The 27,317-nt window shown below is 35.9% G+C and overlaps 1 protein-coding gene across 1 annotated transcript in view; it reads right to left on the minus strand.

Moving 5' to 3' along the window:
* Nucleotides 1-3,236: 3,236 nt before the first annotated feature.
* Nucleotides 3,237-27,317, minus strand: part of GBE1 (1,4-alpha-glucan branching enzyme 1) — a 291,610-nt gene continuing 267,529 nt past the window's right edge. Inside the window, exons 15-16 of the mRNA XM_027102661.1 lie at nt 19,157-19,274; nt 3,237-4,015 (exon numbers count right to left, since the gene is read on the minus strand). Coding sequence (XP_026958462.1) covers nt 3,959-4,015; nt 19,157-19,274 — 175 coding nt within the window. The 3' untranslated portion in view covers nt 3,237-3,958. The remainder of the gene's footprint in view (nt 4,016-19,156; nt 19,275-27,317) is intronic.

The following is a 27,317-nucleotide window of genomic DNA, read 5'->3' on the forward strand; positions in this document are numbered from 1 at the left end:
TGCGTGGGACAGTACAGATAACACTGCAGAAGCCTCGAAGGACAGACAAGTGGCAGGTGATGGGGACAGTGTGTTCCTGACAACAAACTTGGAAAATGTCTACAAATGCTGACTCACCATCCATGTAGCTATCGATCAAACAACAGCCGTTTATAAAACCAATGACGATGCTCTTTTTTACTAATTGTCTCAAAACCATGGAAAAGTCACTGAGTGCTTTCTAAAATGAGGCACTGGGAATTAAGAGCTGTAACTTGAACTCAGGTCTTCTAACCATTATATCACACACTTCCTTTAAAGCTCAGTGCAGGTTTCTAAGTGAAACAGTCTATGCAACAGTCTTATATGAGGGTCAGAGACCTCTCTCTGGTATAGCAGAAATGACAAAAAAACCTGTAAGTAATAAGTAAACTTGTGAATGACACGCCCTTTGGTATAAGCAGATCTATCACAAAATCCCTTTTTTTTCATGTAAATAAACATCACATTCTCTGCACAGTTTTTGCCAAGAGTTAAAATCCAGATGTAATATTTTAAATTATGGAGACAAAAACACTTATAACTACTGTGTCTTAATTCCTCATACTACCAATTAAGAAATTCTGCCCTAAAGTATGAATGTTTCTCTGCAATTCTCTACAAATCACCACTAATAAGATAATAGAGCAGAAAAATTAGTAGGGAGTTCGTACGATTTTTCTCCCCCTGAAGGCTGGCTTTAGTGGGAAAATTTATCTACATTTCAAGCCTCACGCATTGTGAATGATAAATGAACTCTATTGCGTAAAGGACATGACATTGCTGTGCCTTAGATTTCTATTTTCTTTCATCAGAATATTCTACCTAGCAAAGTTCATAGCTCAGTGCTTGTCTCCCTATAAGGAATGTGTAGATTAATGAAACCTCACCACTGTAAAGAACCGTAGTTAAGGGCATGATTCAAAACAGGCAAAAAGAAATAATATGAGAGGTGTAAGGCCAGGCAGAAAACTGCTTCCCTGTTTTGCTTTCTATCAGGTATGTCTGCTCTGGTTCATTCTAAACAGGAAGAGCAATAGCAAACCTATTTTATGATGCTTTCATCACCTGATTCAATGGCTGCAGGACCAGAGACAGTGAAAAGATATTTGCCCTGAAGCTGCAAGCAGAACACTAGAGGAGAACACATTACCCTTCATCGTTTCCCCCAGATCTATCTGCTCTCTCTCCTGTATTATTTGAAGAATAGGCTCCTTATCCAGACAGCCTCCTGTATGAGCCCGCATAGCAACGGCTATAACCCTGATGGGTGACAAATGTTGAGTTGATATTGCTAAGGGGAGTGTGGAGTCAAGAGGAAAAAATACATGCATTCTTTTACAGTTGCTACCATAAAAGTCAGTTTATTGTCACTGGTTATTTTTTGATCTTGAGGAACATGGTGGCTAAATCCCTCATTTTATGTTAGAGATGAATACATCAGCTAAGAGCAGGGCAAAGTGAGAAACATCAAAGGTACAGAAAAGAAAATATGAAAGGAGGTGACCCTCAGAGTTCAAGTGCTATAAAGTGAGAGACATTCCAGGAAAAATGTTTACAGTGCAAGTTTTGATTATTAAAAACTATGGTATTTTCTGAGTAAGCTAATATTAAACTAAAACATCAAGCATCATTAGCATGAGGGGTAAATTCTCTTTTGGATAATAGAGCAATTACTAATATTTGCTAATATTAAAAAATGATGGGAAGATATCTGTACTCATCCGTGTTTTCTAGAACATAAAAAATTAAAACAGTAAAAATATTTATCCTAAAAAAGCCAACAAAGATAGATCACTCTCATTTTTGATGTTGGTAATAAACACAGCAGAGGAAAAAGCATTATAAGGCAGACAGAGTAAAATTTTGCATCTCTCTGTTGTGATTATTGAAAATGTTTAACCAGTAAAAAGAAAAAACTTCCCACTGGGCTACATGATGGTGAGAATGTTACTGAATCAAAAATGAAGATGTAAAGTGAAATATAGTACAAATATTAAACTGTTCTATAAAGGCTGTTTGATACAACAGGGAAGAAAAATCCAACTATTACATTCTACTTGGACTCAATATTTTATTTCTTTGCACGTATTTTTATGTTTCACACCTAAAACATCTGTTTATTGTTCTTGTGGCAGGGGAACACTTGACAAAGGCAATTAACTTACATTACATTGTTAAATTCGAACTTTACACTGTGAAATCTAAAGAACATAATAGTAAGGTCAATCAACATATGAAAATATAGCATATAATTACTCTGGTCTTTTTGACTTTCCACAGAGGTTGAAGTCAAAAAAACAAACAAACAAAAAAATGAGTTCTAGGTGTGAAGTAATCTGTCATTTTTTAAAGAGTCATGATAGAAAATTAGCATATCTCTTTATACATAAGAAATGCAAGGGTAAGAAATTATAAACTAGAACACAAAACATCATGGTTGTACATCATGTTATTATCAATAACAGGCACAGTACACAAATCATGGCAGTGCTAAAATGTTAATAACACATCTGTAAGGGCAAAAGCATTACAGAAGGCTTTCAGTAGTCTTTCCTAATGTGTGTCATCATCATCTGGCATCGCTGTCAGGAAATCAAACTATTACTGTACTTTTGAAATTAAGGCAAATAACATGTGTCAGACCTAGATTCAAGGCTTTACTCAACTTATAAGAAAGATGGTTAATATGCAGGCTTAGCTATAAAAGGAAGTCTCTTTTGCTAATCTCTTCCATTACTGAACCAGTTTTTAATAGACTTTCATGTACTCATTAGTCATGATAATCAAGCTAAAAACAAACAAAAAAAGAAGCAGTCAGTATTAATGTAAAGGAAAATATTAAATCTTTTAAAAAGTGACAGATACTTTATGTCTCATAAGTGCATCATAATTTCTCAGTTATGAATGAATTACCTGTGGCCTGCTATTTAATAAACCAAGGGGTAATTTCATGATGGAGTATCCCATGGAGTTGAGACAGTTAATTCAGCTTCTAAAAGCGTTGAGGTTTACAGCTCAAAAGTAGCTTAGATATCTGAGTTATTTAGTATAATTTCAACTTACCAAATAGTACCTAAAGAAAAAAATAGTATTAATCCCCACGCCTAGTCCATCGTGCAATGTGCACATATGTGGGGAAGGTCTCAGAGTTGAGAGAGGCATTTAAATATTCACTTTAAATCAATCCCCATAACATCACAGCAAAATAAACATTATCAAAGGCAATTTTGCAATTTTTTTTTAATTGACTAAAAGTAAAAGATAGTTTCTGAAATGTTACAATTACCAAGTCAGGCCTTCAGAAATGAAGATATTAGCATCTACCAAGATACTAAGTGAACAAGAGATCACAAGATAAAACTTATGCAAAATAAGGCATGGATGAGTTCATAGGCAACAACTTTTATCTTTGACACAATTCTTAGTTTTATATTATTATTATATACTTATTACAGTATTTCTAAACACAATTTGAAAAAGGAGAGTAACAATCTTGGTATTTTGTAATTTAGATCAAGAGATACCAGAACAAATAAAGTCACCAGATATCGCCTTAAAAAAGATGCTGTATACATTCAACAGAAATAATCAAACATGACACATGATTCAAATCTGAACTTAAAAGGACTAAATAACTGGCCTGTAAGGCAAAATTGTTTGAAGACATGATATATCACACTTCATTTGAGGATCCTAGCTGTTCAGATGGCTGGAAAATATAGTCTAGGATCTCCAAAATTCCAACAAATATGTTCCCCTCTCCTCCTTAAAGAAAAGTTTGACATTCATTTTCATAAACCAGTATTGAATTTCAGACATCTGACATTTAGGCTAGACAAATATATTTTGAAAAGCTTACACATTACAAGCTCTGGGACAACAAGCGTGGGAAAACAAAGTGCACATCTTTCTTTGCTGGAGCTGAAATCAGATCTCTTCAGTTGGGCAGGTCCACATTCTGAAGGACGAGGGCCACTCGGTTTGGAATGTACACCTAAGACAACACAATAGAGTCAGTGCATTTGAAAGAAAAACTGGGAGTGATGTCATCATGGCAGAGCGACTGAGGCATGATGCAGTTTCACATTTGCCTAAATTACAGTTACCTTTACAATTCTACTGGCTCTGAGGAGACTCAAATCCCACAGTTCCAACAGTTCTGGCATCAATGTAAGACTCCTTTAAAACACAGTTCCAACAGTTCTGGCATCAATGTAAGACTCCTTTAAAACAGTCACCGCTAGAGGGCTCCATACGCTTTACAAAAACCAATGCTCCTCAGACACTAGGGACAGAAATAGCCCTCGCTGCTCCTTTTAGGCACTATCAGGTGGTGAAGGAAGGCTGCCCTCCAGTTCACAATGTTATTCTATTCAGGGGAATAAAAGTAACATACAAAAGATTGCTCACATCAAGTCACTTTTATTATCGTTCTGGTTTGTGTTTTCTCCTGTTATTTTAAGAACAAAACCTTAATGGTAACAGTAAAAGGTATCCTAAGTGTATTTTAGGCCCCGATCCAATTTAAATCAATCAAGAAGCTTGCCACTGCACCGAAAATACAATCCACATTCTTTGCCTGCCCCGTGGAGTCCTGACTCAGCTCCTTCTTGAAAAGGTACAGCTCCCATCTCAGATCTGCTCTTCACTTACCCCTTCTCCCCTCACCAGGCTCTGGCCACAGGGCCCTTTCTGTTCCTTGAACACTCCACATCCTTCCCTTCCTCTTGGTCTTGGCCCCTGCCTGCCCCTCTGTTCAGAACACTCTTTACCTGGCTAGTTCCCTATCTCTTAGATCTTGAAAAATCCCAGTTCCACGGAGACGTATTCCTTGATAACTCTATATCTGATGGTATCTCCATGCCATTTCCTATCATAGCATCATTTTTGTTTTTTTCTGAACACTTAACAATTTGTAATTCTTTTTCAAGTTTATGATCAGTCCTTCCCACTAGACCATGAGGTTTAACAGGGTATAGGCCATATATCTTCATATTTCTAACTTTTAGTAGGTGCCAATGGACAAAGTAGGTGCCAATGATGACTAAATAAAAGAATGAATGATGGAGTAAGTAATAGAGGGATCAATATGTGCATATTTCACAAGATATTCTTTAATACACTTAAATCTAAAATAATTTTTATAAAGCTGAGAAGTGATTTGAACTGCTTGATGCTTATCTATGTTCTGTTTTACACATATTTAATTACACATATTTAATTACTATTAACAAAGCAAACAGTAAAAATAATATTACAGATTGCTGTCTTCATTGTGACAGTATCTCTCCATTTCTGACTTTGTGAATATTTTACTATTTTCAGTCACTTTAACTGAAAGCTTGACTGATGGTTAAAAAAAATAAAAGAAAAAGGCTTTTATAGTTTAGAACTGGAATGAAAAATGCAAAGCAAACAGGGCTTTAGGAAAAAAAAAATTAAAGAACAGAACAGCTGATTTTCATTGACTGAGACCACTGTATGTCCAATGCATGTCAACTCTGCAAATGAACACAATGTTTTCCCTTGAGGTTTCTGTGATAAAGACCTCTTACAACTGTTTAAAAAAAATAAGATACACCAATACATCTGGTTAGCTTTGAACATTAAAGATTAAAGCAGTTTTTAAATGATGGAATTTTGAGAAATTTATATTATGAATGTAACAACTAGGGAACAGTTTTTCTAATTTTGAATCAAAAGTAACAGTGATTTAGGAAAAGAACATGGTCATCTGAGAAAAATTTCACAAATGCTAACAGTTTACTGGATTACTCAATGTCTCACAGTCTGATCTGCAATCCAGTACTTCCAAAAGATAATATTACAACCTTGCAGTCGTTAAGTGTGGGGAACCCACGTATTTCAATGCCATAATCAGTTTCCCTACAATTTACACAGTTTTTAATGTCATATAAAACCACATCATGATTTGATTGCTAATATAATCTCTTCCATTCAATAGTTTCTCTTTGACTGTGATAGGTAAGATGTTATAAGATTGGTTCAACAAAAGGAAGCTGGAGGTACTCATGAACAAAGCAGGACTATTACCAATGGTCCCGACAAATCCAGTCCAAAGGATGCCCTATTTCCACAATGACACTACAGACTAAAGCAACAACAGACCAAAGCAAAAGAGGAGAAATAAAAGAAATCAACAATCAGATTCAATCATTTCTCTCTCCAGGTCTTCTCAAAACAGGCATGAATCAAGAGACAGTTGTCCTGCCCTTCTAAAGGAATTTGCTATGTATTTATTCTAGCTGTTTAGTTTGGGGAATCATAATAACTAGGTGTAACTAATCAGTGCGACAGCAGGTTATAATCAGAATGGTTCTGATTTGTTCTGTCAGGGCCATTCTAAAACTGAAGACCAATCTAAATTTCTCAGCAGCACCGGAAACTGGAGAAAAGAATTTCAGTTCCCTTTACCTTAAAAACATGTCTCTGATATTATTTGGTCCTATATGTAGATAAAAATATTCTGATTAGCCCAAGCCTCCTGAGAAAGAAGCAATAAAACACACAAGTCAGGCCTAGGACAAAAAATGATAGGTCCGTGCTCAGTGTGGCACAGTGATATACCAGGACACATCACCTCAATCTCTTACTGGATCTTATGCACTTTTGATATTTACTCTGATTCATAACCTCATACCGATTTCATTAATGAAATATTAATAACTATATGCTGATAATTTAGAAGCAGTCTTACTCTCTCGTATTTTAGCTAGCCCAAATTTAAGTGTAAAACAAACTGGATGACATGAGAACTTCAAGGTTTGCAGTAAATGCATTGAGTTTCCTATTTTGTCATTTAATGGTTAAAAAAATCCTCCAAGAATTCTCTCTCAATGATGCTGGCCATTTTATGTAAGGACCTTTATGATGCCAATTCCAGCCACACTTAGAGACCTCTTAAGACTATCTGCTCAAAAACCATCAAAAACCATGATAATTGTACAATATCATTAATGGGAATATTGTGTAATTATATTTTTTCACTGCAGTGTTAATTACCAGAATGTGTTCATGTTGCTTTAGAGCCCCTGCAGTATAAACGACATGAAAGAATTTCCCCAAGCAACGGATTTTTCTTAACTATGGCTATTTATGGATTTTGGACTTTTCTTCTTTACTAGGGTTCTGAGTATATAAATCAGTGTTCTTAGTAGTTAGGAAACGACTACAAATTATACTAAAGGACTTAAGATAATTAGAGCTAATCCTTATGATGAGACAATTACAGACATGAACAATTTGGGGACTCTATAATTTAGTGCTAATATTGGCTCTGTAAATCTCAACTTACAATTTTAATTCTATAAATAGTTTTGATTCATACGGCAAAAGAAATATGAACATATTTTAAGTAGATTTAAACATAAATGCTTATATTTAAATACGAACAACTCATATTTAAGTATATGTATATAGAAACCATTTAGTACACACATCACAAATAAAATATGCTGATAAACATGTTCACTAGGCTCACTTACTAACCATTAGGCCGTAAACATTTTGTAGCTAGAATCACATGAAGAACATGTGAGACAGCGTAATGTAGAGCCATGAATTTCATTGTTTCTAGCTATTTTTATAGTCCATTCTTCACAAAGAATCAGAATGTCACATTATAATCCAGTTCATTTATTAAGAGAGTCAAAATGCATGCTAATCTATCCAGTTATTTTGACTACCTTAATGACTTAATCACTATGCAAACCATTGGTATGGCTCAAAAAATAACTGACCACACAATAATCTACTATATTATGTCATCCAGGCAAAGTATTATGTTCTTCTAGGGTCAAAATTGAGTTACACAATTTAATTACACAAATTAATTACATAATTTTTGCAAACAATATGGCAAAAATTTGAAAACAGAAAATTTGAAAATAACTTTAAATAAAAAATACTTAGGGCTTCCCTGGTGGCGCAGTGGTTGAGAGTCCCCCTGCCGACAGAGGGGACACGGGTTCGTGCCCCAGTCTGGGAAGATCCCACATGCCGCGGAGCGGCTGGGCCCGTGAGCCATGGCCACTGAGCCTGCGCGTCCGGAGCCTGTGCTCCGCAACGGGAGAGGCCACAACAGTGAGAGGCCCGCGTACCGCAAAACAAAACAAAACAAAACAAAACAAAACAAAACAAAAAAATTTAAAAGGCAAGTTTTGAAATGTTCTTAGAAATTGTAAAAGTTAGCAATAGCACATAATCAGAGTGATAACATCATTTGATGAAAAGGGCATTAGACCCTTAACAATCTATATATATACACTTGTCATAAAAAATCAATTATTTTGAAAAATTAGGGTGACATATATAATAATTTCAATTTTTACATACATGCTTTAGTTCACAAAATATTTTCTAAGAAAAAAATCTTATTAATGTAGAAGTATATATTATCTCATTTAATTTAGAATATGAAAAAGAGTAAACTTTAAGAATCAAAATTGATTTTGTCTGAAAAAAAAAACCTAAACATTTTCATAATTCTGGATAGAGTAAAAAACATTTCCCAACTTAATTTATATTTTCAATGCCTACAACTGAGGGACAATAAGAAAGATACCTCTATGCCAAATGCCCTATTTAAACTAGAAGTCTACCTTTGAATCACCAAATTTAGAATGGGAATAAACAGATCTACTTCCTAAGGATAAGGAGATTAATTGGCAAAGTAATAGATGCTAAAACTATTGCTTTATTCACATTTCACCATTAAGACTGCTTAAGTTATTGTAAAGGGATCTAATTCATTTCAGGTTCAATAATCTCTGCTCTTCCATTTGTGCCATGGAATTTGAATTTATGAATCAGAAAAGAGACAGAGAGCACCCCTGCCCCTCCTCATGCACTGATTAAGATATAGGTTAATATAAGTTCCTATATCAGGAACCAAAATACAGAGAAATCATTATGCTAAAATGGAGTTCCAAAAACTGTCAGTAAAGAAGAATGGAAAAGTTCTGCCCTATAGCTTCTTGGCATTTGTGAGATACTCCGACCTTAGCATATACGTTTCAACAGTAGTACACATGCAGTTCTCCTCTGGCTTAACAGTTGCAACTGATGGAGCATATAAAGAAGACACTGGGATGGTACCTGGTGATGCTGCAGCATATATGGCTATTTTAAGATTCCTTTGAGCTCTGTTTGTTGCTATCTTTGAAAACAGATTTGACACTTAATCAGCAGATCCTTTGGATTATTGAGCTTGCAAATTAAGCTTTGGCAAATACAGTGTACTAGTTATGATGGACAGAAATTTCATGGAAAAGAAAAAAAATTACATTTTTTCTCCCCTTCCCTCTTTATTCTAGGCATGTGGGAGGCAGAAGGTGGTTGAATGAGACCTAGAGCACTTAGGGTCATGTTCAAGAAACCTGATTGGATCCCAGCGCATATTGATCAGTTTAATAAAGAGTTCCATTATGATGATGCATTCTTATATTAGGTATGTATATTAATGTAATTTTTTTCTTTGGCTCTTTGAAGGATAACTCTGGTAAGAATGAATCTGTTTTATTGGATTTTCAGGTCTACTTGGGCTCCCTTATTCTTTTAAAAAAATTTTATTTTATTATTGTTTGTTTGTTTTTTGCGGTACACGGGCCTCTCACTGTTGTGGCCTCTCCCATTGCGGAGCACAGGCTCCGGATGCACAGGCTCAGCGGCCATGGCTCACGGGCCTAGATGCTCCGCAGCATGTGGGATCTTCCCGGACTGGGGCACGAACCCGTGTCCCCTGCATCAGCAGGGGGACTCTCAACCACTGCGCCACCAGGGAAGCCCCCCCCAAATTTTATTATATTATTTTATTGCATTAATATAAATTATTACAAAATCACAATGTCATATACAAAAATATATGAAATACTATAATGAATATTTTAGGTACACACACCTTGCTTAAGAAATCATCCCTAACCAACAACCAATTTTTTTTTAATTGAATTACAGTTGATTAATTGGGTTCCCTTATTTTTACATTAAAACCAGTGATCACTTCATCTGGAGTCTAAAGACTTATTTAAAATGAGTCATTCCTAGATTGGTTCAAGATGGTGGAGTAGAAGGACATGCACTCACTCCCTCCTCCAAGAGCACTGGAACCACAACTAATTGCTAAACAATCATCAATAGAAAGACACTGGAACTCACCAAAAAAGATACCCAACATCCAGAGATGAAGGAGAAGCTGCAATGAAATGGTAGGAGGGGCGCAATCATGATAAAATCAAATCCCATAACTGCTGGGTGGGCAACTCACAAACTGGAGAACAATTAAACCACAGAAGTTCACCTACTGGAGTGAAGGTTCTGAGCCCCACATCAGGCTTCCCAACCTGGGGTCCAGCAATGGGAGGAGGAATCCCCAGAGAATTGGACTTTGAAGGCCAGTGGGATTTGATTGCAAGACTTCGACAGGACGGGGGGAAACAGAGACTCCACACTTAGAGGGCACACACAAAGTAGTGTGCACACCAGGACCCGAGGGAAAGAGCAGTGACCCCATAGGAGTCTAAACCAGACCTACCTGCTAGTGTCAGAGGGTCTCCTGCAGAGGCAGGGGATGGCTGTGGCTCACCACAGGGACAAGGACACTGGCAGCAGAAGTTCTGGGAAGTATTCATTGGCTTGAGACCTCTGAGAATCCACCATTAGCCCCACCAAAGAGCCTGCAGGCTCCAGTGCTGGGTCGCCTCTGGCCAAACAACAACCAGGGAAGGAACACAGCCCCAACCACAGGCGGATTACAGTTTTACTGAGCTCTACCCACCAGAGCAACACCCAGCTCTACCCACCACCAGTCCCTCCCATCAGGAAGCCTGCACAAGCCTCTTAGAGAGCCTCATCCACCAGAGGGCAGACAGCAGAAGCAAGAAGAACTACAATTCTGCAGCCTGCGGAACGAAAACCACAATCACAGAAAGACAGACAAAATGAAAAGGCAGAGGACTATGTCCAAGATGAAGGAACAAGATAAAACCCCAGAAAAACAACTAAATGAAGTAGAGATAGGCAACCTTCCAGAAGAATAATTCAGAATAATGATAGTGAAGATGATCTAGGAACTAGGAAAAAGAATGGAGGCAAGGATTGAGAAGATGCAAGAAATGCTTAACAAAGACCTGGAAGAATTAAAGAACAAACAAACAGAGATGAACAATACAATAACTGAAATGAAAAATACACTACAGGGAATCAATAGCAGAATAACTGAGGCAGAAGAACAGGTAAGTGACCTGGAAGACAGAATGGTGGCATTCACTGCCGTGGAACAGAATAAAGAAAAAAGAATGAAAAGAAATGAAGACAGTCTAAGAGACCTCTGGGACAACATTAAATGCACAAACATTCACATTATAGGGGCCCCAGAAGGAGAAGAGAGAGAGAGAGAAAGGACCCGAGAAAACATTTCAAGACACTATAATTGAAAACTTCCGTCACATGGGGAAGTAAATAGCCACCCAAGTCCAGGAAGTGCAGAGTCCCAGGCAGGATAACTCCAAGGAGAAATACACCAAGGTATATAGTAATCAAACTCACAAAAATTAAAGACGAAGGAAAATTAAAAGCAACAAGGGAAGAACGACAACTAATGTACAAGGGAACTCCCATAAGGTTAACAGCTGATTTCTTAGCAGAAACTTTTCAAGCCAGAAGGGACTGGTACAATATATTTAAAGTGATGAAAGGGAATAACCTACAACCAAGAATACTCTACCCAGCACGGATCTCATTGAGATTGGATGGTGAAATCAAAAGCTTTACAGACAAGCAAAAGCTAAGAGAATTCAGCACCACCAAACCAGCTCTAAAACAAATGCTGAAGGAACTTCTCAAAGTCAGAAACACAAGAGAAGACAAGGACCTAAAAACCAAACCCAAAACAATTAAGAAAATGGTAATAGGTACATACATATCGATAATTACCTTAAATATGAATGGATTAAATGCTCCAACCAAAAGACACAGGCTTGCTGAATGGATACAAAAACAAGACCCATACCTTATGCTGTCTACAGGAGACCCATTTCAGACCTAGGGACACATACAGACTGAAAGTGAGGGGATGGAAAAAGATATTACATGCAAATGGAAATTAGAAGAAACCTGGAGTAGCAATACTCATATCAGATAAAATAGACTTTAAAATAAAGAATGTTACAAGAGACAAGAAAGGACACTACATAATGATCAAGGGATCAATCCAAGAAGAATATATAATAATTATAAATATATATGCACCCAACATAGGAGCACCTCAATACATAAGGCAACTGCTAACAGCTATAAAAGAGGAAATCGACAGTAACACAATAATAGTGGGGGACTTTAACACCTCACTTATACCAATGGACAGATCATCCAAAATGAAAATAAATAAGGAAACAGAAGCTTTAAATGACACAATAAACCAGATGGATTTAATTGATATTTATAGGACATTCCATCTGAAAACCACAGATTACACTTTCTTCTCAAGTGCACATGGAACATTCTCCAGGATAGATCATATCTTGGGTCACAAATGAAGCCTTGGTAAATTGAAGAAAATTGAAATTGTATTAAACATCTTTTCTGACCACAATGCTATGAGATTACAAATAAATGACAGGAAAAAAACCCGTAAAAAAACGAACATATGGAGGCTAAGCAATACGCTACTAAGTAACCAAGACATCACTGAAGAAATCAAAGAGGAAATCAAAAAATACCTAGAGACAAATGACAAGGAAAACACGACGACCCAAAATCTATGGGATGCAGCAAAAGCAGTTCTAAGATGGAAGTTTAGAGCAATAAAATCCTACCTGAAAAACAAGAAAATTTTCAAATAAACAATTTAACCTTACACCTAAAGGAACTACAGAAAGAACAAACAAAGCCCCCAAATTAGTAGAAGGATAGAAATCATAAAGATCAGAGCAGAAATAAATGAAATAGAAACAAAAGAAACAATAGCAAAGATCAATAAAACTAAAAGGTGGTTCTCTGAGAAGATGAACAAAATTGATAAACCTTTAGCCAGACTCATCAAGAAAAACAGGGAGGAGACTCAAATCAATAAAATTAGAAATGAAAAAGGACAAGTTAAAATGGACACTGCAGAAATACAAAGCTTCGTAAGAGACTACTACAAGCAATTCTATACCAATAAAATGGACAACCTGGAAGAAATGGACAAATTCTTAGAAAGGTATAACCTTCCAAGACTGAACCAGGAAGAAGTAGAAAATATGAACAGACCAATCACAAGTAATGAAATTGAAACTGTGATTAAAAATCTTCCAACAAACAAATGTCCAGAACCAGATGGCTTCACAGGTGAATTCTATCAAACATTTAGAGAAGAGCTAACACCCATCCTTCTCAAACTCTTCCAAAAAATTGCAGAGGAAGGAACACTCCCAAACTCATTCTATGAGGCCACCATCACCCTGATACCAAAGCCAGATCAAGATACTACAAAAAAAGAAAATTACAGACCAATATCACTGATGAGTATAGATGCAAAAATCCTCAACAAAATCCTAGCAAACAGAATCCAGCAACACATTAAAAGGATGATACACCATGATCAAGTGGGATTTATCCAAGGGATGCAAGGATTCTTCAATCTATGCAAATCAATGTGATACACTATATTAACAAATCGAAGGAGAAAAACAATATGATCATCTCAATAGATGCAGAAAAAGCTTTTGACAAAATTTAACACCAATTTACGGTAAAAACTCCAGAAAGTGGGCATAGAGGGAACCTACCTTAACATAATAAAGGCTATATACGACAAACCCACAGCAAACACCATTCTCAATGGTGAAAAACTGAAAGCATTTCCTCTAAGATCAGGAAAGAGACAAAGATGTCCACTCTCACCACTATTATTCAACATAGTTTTGGAAGTCCTAGCCATGTGAATCAGAGAAAACAAAGAAATAAAAGGAATACAAAATGGAAAAGAAGAAGTAAAACTGTCACTCCTTTCAGATGACATGATACTATACATAGAAAATCCTAAAGATGCCACCAGAAAACTACTAGAGCTAATCAACGAATTTGGTAAAGTTGCAGGATATAAAACCAATGCACAGAAATCTCTTGCATTCCTAGACAGTAACAACAAAAGATCACAAAGAAAAATTCAGTAAACAATCCTACTCACCATTGCAACACAAAGAATAAAATAGCTAGGAATAAACCTATCTAAGAAAGTAAAAGACCTGTACTCAGAAAAGTATGACACTGGTGAAAGAAATCAAAGATGACACAAACTGATGGAGAGATATACCATGTTCTTGGATTGGAAGAATCAATATTGTGAAAATGACTATACTACCCAAAGCAATCTACAGATTCAATGCAATCCCTATCAAATTACCAATGGCATTTTTTACAGAGCTAGAACAAAAAATCTTAAAATTTGAGTGGAGACACAAAAGACCCTGAATAGGCAAAGCAATCTTGAGAAAAAAAAAAAAAAATGGAGCTAGAGGAATCAGGTTTCCTGCCTTTATACTATACTACAAAGCTACAGTAATCAAGACAATATTGTACTGGCAGAAAAACAGAAATATAGATCAATGGAACAGGATAGAAATCCCAGAGATTAACTCACACACCTATGGTCAACTAATCTATGAAAAAGGAGGCAAGGATATACAGTGGAGAAAAGACAGTCTCTTCCATAAGTGGTGCTGAGAAAACTGGACAGCTACAAGTAAAAGAATGAAATTAGAACACTCCCTAACACCATACACAAAAATAAACTCAAAATGGATTAAGGACTTAAGTGTAAAACCGGACACTATAAAACTCTTAGAGGAAAACATAGGAAGAACACTCTTTGACATAAATCACAGCAAGATCTTTTTTGACCCACCTCCTAGAATAATGGAAATAGAAACAAAAATAAACACATGGACCTAATGAAAGTTAAAAACTGTTGCACAGCAAAGGAAACCATAAACAAGACAACACTCAGAATGGGAGAAAATATTTGCAAATGAATCAACGGACAAAGGATTAATCTCCAAAATATATAAACAACTCATGCAGCTCAATATTAAAAAAACAAACCACCCAATCCAAAAATGGGCAGAAGACCTGAACAGACATTTCTCCAAAGAAGATATACAGATGACTAAGAGGCACAAGAAAAGCTGTTCAACATCACTAATTATTAGAGAAATGCAAATCAAAACTACAATGAGGTATCACCTCACACCAGTTAGAATGGGCATCATCAGAAAATCTACAAACAATAAATGCTTGAGAGGGTGTGGAGAAAACGGAACCCTCTTGCACTGCTGGTGGGAATGTAAATTGATACAGCCACTATGGAGAACAGATGGAGGTTCCTTAAAAAACTAAAAATAGAATTACCATATGACTCAGCAATCCCACTACTGGGCATATACCCTGAGAAAACCATAATTCAAAAAGACACATGCACCCCAATGTTTATTGCAGCACTATTTACAATAGCTAGGTCATGGAAGCAACCTAAATGTCCATTGACAGACAAATGGATAAAGAAGATGTGGTACATTGGTACAATGGAATATTACTCAGCCATAAAAAGTCACGAAATTGGATCATTTGTAGAGGTGTGGCTGGACCTAGAGACTGTCATACAGTGAAGTAAGTCAGAAAAAGAAAAGCAAATATTGTATATTAACGCATATATGTGGAATCTAGAAAAATGGTACAGATGAACCTGTTTGCAAAGCAGAAATAGAGACACAGATGTAGAGAACAAATGTAAGGACACCAAGGGGGAAAAGCAGGGGGTAAGTGTTGGGGGGTGTGATGAACTCAGTGATTGGGATGGACATATATACACTTATATGTATAAAATAGATAACTAATAAGAACCTGCTGTATAGCACAGGTAACTCCACTTTGCTGTACAGTAGAAACTAGCACAACACTGGGAAACAACTATACCCCAATAAAAAAACATAAAAAAATTAAAGAATAAAATAAATGGAGTCATTCCTAAAGCATCAGTAGTTATCGAAAACAAGATGCTGCTGCTGAGAAGACAGGACCAATCTTTACCTTTTGACCGAGTTGGATCAGAATTCTATTATAGGCAGTGTTCTATTTCTCATGTGCTTGCAGTGCTGTATTCCTCTACCTCTTATGGAGACTTATCTGACCTTCTCCATTCCACCTGCTAATTTAGAACTGCACAGTCCATATTTGGAAGATCAATTCAATTAGTGCTTGAAAAGTAATCTCTTGACTGTTGCTGCCACTGGTTACTTGGCTTGTTTTAATTATATAGAATATCTTTGCTCTTAAAAAATCAAAAGGATGTCAAGATATTTTTTGCCCACCCTCAAAGGTTGCAAGCCCTCGCCTAAGATAATAATTTTTCCAAAATTGGGAGAATATCCTCAAAGCACCTAGTGTCTTGACACGCTTAAAATACCTAAATAATTATTGAATAGCCACAACAATAGTAACTTTTGAATACATGTGCAGTACCATTTTGCAGCTTCCCCAAAGCTTGGCTGTGTTAATTAATTTAGGCCCCGCAAGAACCTCTTGCTGTAGGCAGGATACTATTATTAATCCTCACTATGCAGACAGGGAAACCGAGTCACAAAAAGATCAAATTACTCAAGTTCTCATAGCTGGTAAATGATCCCAAATTCCCTGCCATGACATGTTGTGGTCTTTTTTACTATATTACCAGGCTTCCCTTCCCAACAGAGCCCTCTTTGGATACACGAACCTTTAGGAAAGTTGGCTATATAACATTTTTGCTATCTGAAACTTTCAAAACCCTTTCAGTCTAGTTCAACTGGTTCAAGTTCAGCTTTATCACAAGTGGGTGCTACTTCTCCATGACTCCTCTTTATGAGCTGTCACCTTCCCTGAGGGGGTTACCCTCAGGGGTCTCTAACTCTTTTGGTTATTTCAGAGCTTTAAGACCATTTTCTTGTTCATGTCAGAAACTATTTGTATCAGTCTTATTTTACATGTCAAAACTGAATGTTCTGACAAACTACGGCAATCATTCTTTGGAGATAGAATCCACTAGCAGCTTTGAGCCCTCCCTCTTGAAAATACATATGAATCTAGATCTCTATCTAAGCCATATCAACATCATCAACACCCCACCTCAACACACACATAGGGTAACACCTAGGTTTCCTAAGGCTACTGACTTTCCTCAGAGCTGATAATCAACAGCTTAATCTTGCTCATCCCTGCTCGTTTTATTTATTTTATGCCACTGTCTTTGACATATATAATATGGCAGCTTACAAAGTAAGGTGCTGGTACCACCCTAAGAGTTGGGGATATAGTAGAAAAATGGAGGAGCCAGGGGTACCAAACAGATTCTCATGCTTGACTTTTACCCAAACTTAAAAAAAAAATGAGAGAATTTAACAGCAATAATAAAGCCATACATTTGTGGGATACATCTTGGCCTCACATAAGTGAAACAAATCTTTCCTTTTTTTTTTCCTTCTTTTTCTTTATTGGAGTATAATTGCTTTACAATGTTGTGTTAGTTTCTGTCGCACGTTGAAGTGAATCAGCCATACGCATACATACATCCCCTCCCTCTTAGACCTCCCTCCCCCCCACCATCCCACCCAACGAGGCCATCACAGAGCACCAAGCTAAGCTCCCGATGCTATACAGCAGGTTCCCACTAGCTATCTATTTTATGCATGGTAGTGTATTTATGTCAAACCTTACCTCCCAATTCATCCACCCTCCCCTTACCCCCTCCGTGTCCACACGTCCATTCTCTATGTCTGCCTTTCTATTCCTGCCCTGCAAATAGGTTCATCTGTGCCATTTTTCTAGATTCCACATACATGCGTTAATATACGATATTTGTTTTTCTCTTTCTGACTTAAATCTTAATCCAAGACCTTTTATTGTGAAACAAACAAAAAAATGCAGATCTGAGACAGAGAGAAGAGGGAAGAGGAAGAAAGATAGATATATAACTAGTCAGGAAAAGGAAAACATACATAATGCAGATGTGGACTTGGCCATAAATTAAATGAAGAATTCCTCCAAATCTGCAGAGCTTCTAAATTCTACATTAATTTTTTTAATTGATATAGTTGATTTATAATATTAGTTTCAGGTGTACAACATAGTGATTCAAAATTTTTATATATTATACTCCATTTATAGTTATTATAAAATATTGGTTATATTCTCTGTGCTGTACAATATATCCTTGCAGCTTATTTATTTTATACATAGTAGTTTGTACTTTTTAATCCCTCCCCCTATCCTGCTGTTACCCCCTTCCCTCCCCACACTGGTAACCACTAGTTTGTTCCGTATATCTGTGACTCTATTTCTGTTTTGTTATATTCATTTGTTTGTTTATTTTTCAGATTCCACATATAAGTGATAACAAATGGTATCTGTCTTTCTCTGTCTGACTTACTTCACCAAGCATAATACCCTCCAGGTCCATCCATATTGTTGCAAATGGCAAAATTTTATCTACATTTTTAAAATAAATTAAATTTAGTAGTCTAAAGCAATATTCTTTCATTGTGTCAACATCACAAAGTAAAAGTTAGTTAATATAATACAACACTCTCCTCAGTAATATAAGGAAACCAGAGAATTTTATAACTAGAATGAATTCAGTCATCAATAACTACATGAAAGAAAAAGATGTATATACAGATTCTTTTAAGGTGTTTTAAATTAAACTTCATTAGATAACCAATAATGTAGAAATCTGCTTAATGTAAAATATTACAGAGAAAGCAAGAACAGAAAGAAAGTAAATTGTATAAAAATAGAAATATTCATAACAGAAAACTAAAATGTGCCTTCCTTTTATTTTTTGAGAAATAATTTTTAATCCTATTAATATTCAAATTTCCTCAATTGTCAGCTAAATATCCTGTATTATTTGTTTTTCCAAAACCCAGTTCAGTCTAGCACCACACATTGCATCTATTTTTTTAGTGCAATCCTATTTCCCTACTCTCTGCCTTGTCTCCAAGTTGCTTACTTGTTGACGAGTTGTTTCCTTGGACAAAAATACATCATTTTGAAAATACAGAATTAAATTTAAATGAAATGAAAATACCTTAAAAATCTTACTTACCAAAAGAGAATAGGGACAGTTGTTATGTTCAAAAGGTTTAGAAAAGAAATCGGTATTGTGGTCCAGTCTCTGGTGTCCTCCATATTCCGCTGCATCTGAATCTAGCACAATTTTGTACGTACAACTCTTAAGGAACCACAACGGTTTAGGAGTTGAATGAGACATTATAAAACATTTCTGAGACAGGACTTAAAAGTGAGTATTTTGAAAACTGTTTAATGATGATTTGTGCTATGTTCTCATTTCTTCTCTAAGATTTCTGAGTTTGAGTTTATCATGTTTGAAAGGGGCTTTATAGGCTATCTAGTCCGCACACCCGTGGGATCCTTGTTATCCTTTTATCACAGCTCGTCACATGATCATCCATACCTATTAACGAAGAATCTACTTTCCTCTTCATGTAACTAATTCCATTTGTTAGAAATTCTTCTCCATATTAAACAGAATTTTGATTTCTTGGGACTTTTTCTACCCAGAAAAGCCATAAAGAATAAGTTCAAAATACAGTAATTTTCAAATATTTAACAATAGCTATTTTGTCTCCATGTGTCCTCTGCATACATAACTAAATACTTACTAAATGTAATCCCAGAACCTTTGATCATTACTCATTTGATATGGCTTTTTACTATTTCCCTATCTCTGAATTCATTGCAGTTTGCTAGATCCTGGTTGATAAAGTGAGGAACACAGAAGAGAACTAAAGGTCCATGTGTGGCCTGAAGACCAAGTAGGCTCATTCTTTCCCCTTGGTTACAAGCAGCATGCTTCTATTAATGCACAAGATCATGCAAACATACTATCCATCATGCCACAGGTGGATTCATGTTGCAATCATGTGATCTGCTACAACTTAACATCTGATTTTTCACAATGAGCTATTATGCATGTTAGCATTATTGTATTTATAACAAAATAACAGCTATGGTTATTATGTTCAAACTTATGCTCAGAAAGTCTAGAAATGATACTTGATTAAAAAATCCACAAGTAAATATAAATGGGTACCTAGAAATTTAAGTTTCTTCTAGCCTAAGGAGGGAGACAGGTGTCTAGGTGCTTTGTATTTTCTTTTCCTCGTATATAAATATTTAATCTCAGAAACATTTGTACCTTTTCATTACAGCTAAAGTTATCACATTAAAAGTACATGGGAAAAAAAAAAGTACATGTGGATAATAAACTATGACCATATTTTCATGCCTAGGGGACTTCTGTGTGGGTAAGAGATGCAGATGGACGCACCACAGGAACTTTTGCTGGGAGTGGTGGCGCCATTTCAGTCAATCCAGGTCAGCCTACTCTGATGCAAATTTAGACTAATACCGTAATCAGCATGTTACTGTGTTTAAAAGAGAGGGAGAGGGAGGGGGAGAAAGACTGAGTTCAAAAGGTGACTACTGGGCACAAGCTCATTCTAAAGTCACTCAGTAGAGCTGCACATGATTTGAGCATATGGATTTATTTAATGGGGAAATACACACAGTGAAAATAAATCATTAGGGGCATGGTAAATAAATGAAGCATTGTGGAATGAAAGGAACTACTAAAATAAAAGTTTAGTTTTGGTTCTTCATCCTAGTTCATTAAATACTTGCACAGTCTTCAAAAAGCATTAAACAAAAACAAAAAGAGTACAATACAGTTTAGAGAATAATGACCTAGAATCCTTTCTAAAACACTGGAAATACAGTATCAATTATTAAATTATTGGTTAACAGCATAGATTATTGGTAGTTGTGACTGAAGACAGCAAGTATACCATGAAAAGCACCGATTCCTAACCTGTGGGTTGATAATCACTGGTCATTGTGTTATAAGGGTCTCACAGAATGAGTAATTATGTTATTAAAAGGGACTGGGATGGATTCTATATGTACATTGTCTGAAGACTAAATTATGTTATTATACCCATTTGGTACTGTATTTCAAAGAATATGCACTTTTTTGATTAATGAGATATAAATTCATTTAAAAAATCACAGAATTTGTAGTAAGTTTTTTGATATATTTTCTCAATCAAGGATACTGAAAGAACAATTGTTATATAAGGAGCAATTTTTTTTGACATTGAAAGGGGTCATCACACTGAAAATGGTTAGAATCTACTCACTTAATCTATAATTTATAGCTATAAAGAAAAAGCTTACAAAAGCCATAAAGTTTCAAAATATCAGTTTAGACATATTTCTCTGATCTATAATTTAAAGAAAAAAATTCTGTTGTGGCCACTTTCGGAATTCCCCAGCCCTGTGTCTCTATTACCCAGGGAATACAGCCATGTCCTTTAGAAAACATCCCTTAAACTCCAGAAATTCCAACAATTTAAAACACTAGATTAAAAGTAATGATTGTGAAAGAGCTTTATAATTGTAAATTACTACAACAGACTACTCAAGTGTCAACTTAAAAAAATGCACAATGGTAGAGTTGCTAGTTAAGTTTTATTTGGGGCAAAATGAGGACTGTAGTCTGGGAGACAGCACCCCAGATAGCTCTGAGAAACTGCTCCAAAGAGGCAGGGGGGAAGGTCAGTATATATATGGTTTTGGTGACGGGGGAGTACATGCAATCAAGCGCATATTTTTTACAGAAGTTTTCTACTAGTCTCGTGCAGGTTACTGCTAGTCACAGGAGCAGACGTCACGATGAAGGATTTTAGTGCTTTTCTATATATGAGGAGATATAAGAATTGGGCTCATAAAATTGCTCCTGAAAATATCTAACTATCTGAAGGCCTGATCTGCCAGTTTTTCCCAGAGCACAGAGTGCCTCATTTCTGCTCTCCACCCTGAACTCCTTTCAGGGGGTGTTGAAAGTCAGCAGATGCAGCAGCTCATGATTTAATCCTTGTAGACGTAGATGGCAAGTGCCAATGGAAAATGCCAATTCATAGTTGACACAAAAATCAGGCAACCCCGTCTTTTAGGAACACTGCTTAGCATAAACATTTTTAAAGAGGTTTTATGCGCAATTGGATTTTTGTTTTTCTCTTCTCTCACTCAGGCATTCCCTCACTCCTTCTTTCTCATGTACATGTGAGCACACACAAACAGACACACAGATACACACATGCACATGACGTGGGACCCACACAGCACCAATATCCCTACAAAGCCCTGTCTTCCACTAAAGAACATCCCTCTGAAAATATAACTCAGAGCCAATTTACACTTAAACTACCTTCTTCATGTGGTTTCCAGTTCCACAGTGGATAAAACAAATTTAGCAGGACATCTCAACACCTTCACATCTCTTTAATTCATAGCTACCTCCCTACACCTAGCAGACTGCCTTCTCATAATAGCTTCTCAATACATCTTTGAAACTGATATTCAGGATGACAATCCTGATTCACCAAGAAAGGCCAAATTACATGTCTTATTTTTTATATTCGAGGGAAGTAGGAGAAATTATTTTCCCATTCACTTAATACACACAATGTAGGAGGCACTGTACAAGATATAAAAAAAAAATGACTAAGATGTGGTTTTAGTTCACATGCAACTCATAGCCTATTAAGGGGAGATTAGAAATGAATATGAATGTCTATAAATAAAACAGAAAGCAATATGCAATGAGAGGTAGAGCCAAGGAGGGAAGGTAGGATTGACAGTCTATAAACAAAAACTTTTGAAGGCTAGGCTAGACTGTTAAGATTTATTTTGTAATTAAGTATGAGAACATTGAAGGTTTGTGAGAAAGGTTATGACAATCAAAAAAATTAACCTGGGGCTTCCCTGGTGGCGCAGTGGTTGAGAGTCCGCCTGCCGATGCAGGAGACACGGGTTCGTGCCCCGGTCCGGGAAGATCCCACATGCCGCGGAGCGGCTAGGTCCGTGAGCCATGGCCGCTAAGCCTGCGCGTCCGGAGCCTGTGCTCCGCAACGGGAGAGGCCACAACAGTGAGAGGCCCGTGTACCGCAAAAAAAAAAAAAAAAAAATTAACCTTAAGGTTGAGGGTAGAATAGGATGAACAAAGGAAAGACTAAGTCAGAGAAACCAGCCAGGGACCTAACAATGGTTCACGGATAGTAGTATGGCTAAACTTGGATAATGCAAATGGAGAGACATACATAAACCAATGAGATTTTGGATGTGCAACTAATGGTACTCAAATGTAAGGAAACTGATGCTCAATTTGGGGAAACACTTGGAAGGGGAGAATAGTTGTGCCCAAAGACACACAATAAGTTTAGTGGCAGAGCTGGGATGTAGACACAAGTCAAATTCAGATCTAATTACCCTACTCTCCTCAAGTGGATGCCTATTTTATGCCAAGAATCAGGCAAAGTGTTTTCGCAGGCAATTTCTTGTTTAATTCTAAATTTAGATTCTAAGCATAAAGAGGTTGGAATGAACATGACATGAAGAATAAAAACAAGGAAAACAGATAAAGTGATATCCATCTGAGTGTTTAATTAAATTTAAAAGATTGGTGTTAAAGGACTGTAATTCTTAACATTACTTAAGGAGTCTGGATATCTGAGGTTTATTGCATTTGTTCTAGATCAATTTCTTGTTTAGTTGGTTCATTTGGTCACTTGATTGGGGAACACAAAATTATTGAACTGAAAAAATGTACCTTGCTCAATTTGGGAAAATACAGCACGGAAAGAATGATAGAATGATAGAATTTTTATAGAGATTTTCTTTTAAAAAAGGAGATCAAATAGATCCCTATCCATTTGGTTATCATTTTAAAATATTATTTCTTCTTATTTTAAATTCAAGAGCTTCCTAAGTATTTGATATATCTATCAACAGGTTGAAGTAGATAAGAAGTTTTAAGCATTATTTTATCATGTGTCCTTAAATTTGAACCAAGGAAGAGCCATGTTCTGAAGACCTGTACTAATAAGATTAAAGAACAGTGAAGACATGAAGACTCTTAAATTCAATGGCTCTTCAAATACTTCAAAAGCTGCTGGGTTTGCTCAGCCACTTGATAAAGTGTCTGTTCAAAGTATAAGGATTTTGATGTAAGAAGTACTATCGTTTAAATCATTCTGCACTAAACTCACTTCACTCCTGCTGAAGAAACTAAGGAAATTTATTGTAAGGTACAAACCCTGAGGTTTCAGACTGAGTGACAATAAAAGGGGTTCTCTAGTGACTAGGTGGCCATAAAGATGGCAAAGCTGGTAAGTTACCATATATCTTTAAATCTAAGACACCTTCAATTTTAGGATGAATTATTTTGTACACCTCCAATAAAGAGAAAAATATCACTACCATGATAATCACTGTAAGACACATCCCAATTGAAGACATGTTAAAATGTGAAAAAAATGTACACTTAGAATATATGAATTTGGTACGTTATTTTTAGATCTGATTCTTTAATCAATCCACCCATAGTATTATGATTGCAATAACTTTTGGGAGTTAAGCGACTCCAAGAGAGAGAATCTGTATCAAAGGCAGAAAACAGTAGGTACGAAATTCTAAGGAACTGTGAACAAACATCTGGCAGTATAAGAACAGGTGGTAGAAAACAAAAATAATTTCATGTTTTTAACAGTCTAAAGATAACCACCCAGCACAGGACTTGCCTCAATATTCTAACATAATGCTCCCCTTTCTATGTTTCATGAATTGAATTTTATTTATTGCCAGCAATAATTCACAAAATCCTAGGTTATGGCTGTATAGCGTCTCAAATAGATCTGTCTCTCTATTTTATAAATATAGTTAAATTATACATCATTTATTGTCCTGAACCACAGAAATGGTCATAAATGACAACCTTTAGTTGCTCTCTCTGCTCTCTTTCCAAATATAGAAGTAGCAAAAACTTGTAATGTATTGCTGTATGTTTTATGAATGTATGTGTGTTAGAGTGAGGCAGGTGTGTGTGTGTGTGTGTGTGTGTGTGTGTGTATCTGATTTAGGCATTTCTATCTTTAGCTCTGTCATCTAGAATATACGATGATTTAAAAATTCACCAATGGAAATGGAAATGATATTTTCATTATTTGTTTGAAACTATTATAGGGCGATGGACATTTATGAGTATATTACTTTCAATAGATAATATCCATTTAGCTTTTTGCTCTACCTAACTTTAATTTAAAAAAAAACTCCCCCAATATTATACTATTTCTAAAATAAAATTAAAAGAGGGTAAGATAAAAATAAATAGGAAATTTACTACTGAATGTAGTCAAAGTATATTTTAAATATAATGAAAGGCAAGTGGAAATTCCCTTTAAGGGTACATATATTTTTTAAAATTTTTATTAGTTTACATTAAAATTTTATTGTCCTTGAAAAAAGCAACAACTTCAATGCATGAGCTACACGTGCATTCAAGTTAGTGAACACTGTTTTCATTAAAAGTTTAAATGACAACCACATGTTTTAATTAAGTGAAAAACAAAAGTATATTTCTAGTATAATTTAGAATGTGCTTGTTTCATCAGTAGGTTTCTGATTTTAGCCTAAAAAATAAACTCCAACTCCTGTAAGCTTACTTCCTTAACTATACATTCTTAGAAATTGTACAATGCAGAATAACAATAAAGTAAACTCAAAGGATGAGGGGGTCAAATATAATCTACCATGTTAATTAATGGATTGCTATGCTTTTTGAAATGCATTTTCAAGCAAATTATTAGTTCATTCTTAGGCACCAAATTGAATAATATAAAATATTGAGCACTACATATTTCTCTATGAATAGAAATATTATTCTAAATACTTTACAGAATTCTTTGACTAACCTAATTAGGAACTTTTCTTTGTCCTAGAAGATTATATAATTTGAACTAAAAAATGTCACTGTTTCTCAGTAACTCAAGAAAGGAAAATAAGGAAAAAAATATGCCCACACTTCTAGACTAACCTCCCTCTAAAACTGTTGGTCTTTGTCTGTGACATTAAAGATTATTACCCAAAGAACTTATAAATTCAATTATTTGATGAAGCAATAGCAATTATTTAGAACTGCAAAAGAAAAAACGACCAATTTTTATACATATTTTAAACACATACTTTGTCATCAAAATGAGTTTTGACCATGCAGATGCAACATTTTTTACAAACATATTGTGCTTGTGCTTTTGAACTCAAAATAATTTTGACATAGGCTGTAAAGAAACGTCTTCACCCAAACTTACTCTAATACAACCTTTAATAGAGTCCTATGCAATGTATATATAAATGGAAAATATAATTGGAACCTTCAAAGTTCCTGAAAAATAATGACAATTAGTGTAAGTAAGCATCATCTAAGCTATTTCATGCAGACAGACAAGAATAGGAGAAAGCATCCTAAAACAGTAAAATACAGTGGGTGCATGGCTTTGGGGTCCAACAATTGCATTCTAAACTCGATTCTGCCAATTACCAACTGTGTGTCTTCCAGCAAGTTACTGAATTTCCTGGAGGCTCAGTTTCTCACTGGTAAAATGGAGGTAATATATCAGAGCGTTGCTGCAAGGATTCACAGAAGCAATGTACATCAAGTGCTTAACACAGTGCCCAGTGCTGGGAAAAATGCTCAAGTTATTAGCTGCTCTTTATATTATTATTATAGACCCTGGACCATTTAAACTGCTGTCTAAAGTGATGAAAAATGTAAAAGTAGGTCGATTTACTTTCTTACTTTTTACACCCAATTTGGCCTTTGCTTCCTTTGTGACCTTTTTTTCCATTCCTTTCTCCCATGTCTTTGTTCTCACTAGAATCTAAACACTTTTCCTGTTATTTAAACAAGCTGAACATTGAAGTTTGATTGGACAGTACATTGAACTATTTGAGGACTACACACTTTTTAAAATTTTATGAATTTTTTTTTTTTTTTCGGTACATGGGCCTCTCACTATTGTGGCCTCTCCCGTTGCGGAGCACAGGCTCCGGACGCGCAGGCTCAGCGGCCATGGCTCACAGGCCCAGCCGCTCCGCGGCATGTGGGATCTTCCCGGACCTGGGCACAAACCCGTGTCCCCTGCATCGGCAGGCGGACTCTCAACCACTGCGCCACCAGGGAAGCCCTAAAATTTTATGAATTTTTAAAAATGCTCCTCATGCTTCTGAGAAAGATTGAGAAGCCTACTCTGAACCTCCTAACTGAAAATGAAACACTTCCCCACATGCTCTTGCATTTGTCCTGATTTTTCAACACAGCATTATCAACTTTTATCATCCTATAAATTTAA

This window comes from Aethalodelphis obliquidens, unplaced genomic scaffold (genome assembly GCF_003676395.1).
Source record: "Aethalodelphis obliquidens isolate GAN/ISIS:26980383/991018 unplaced genomic scaffold, ASM367639v1 scaffold1, whole genome shotgun sequence".
NCBI lineage: Eukaryota > Metazoa > Chordata > Mammalia > Artiodactyla > Delphinidae > Aethalodelphis > Aethalodelphis obliquidens.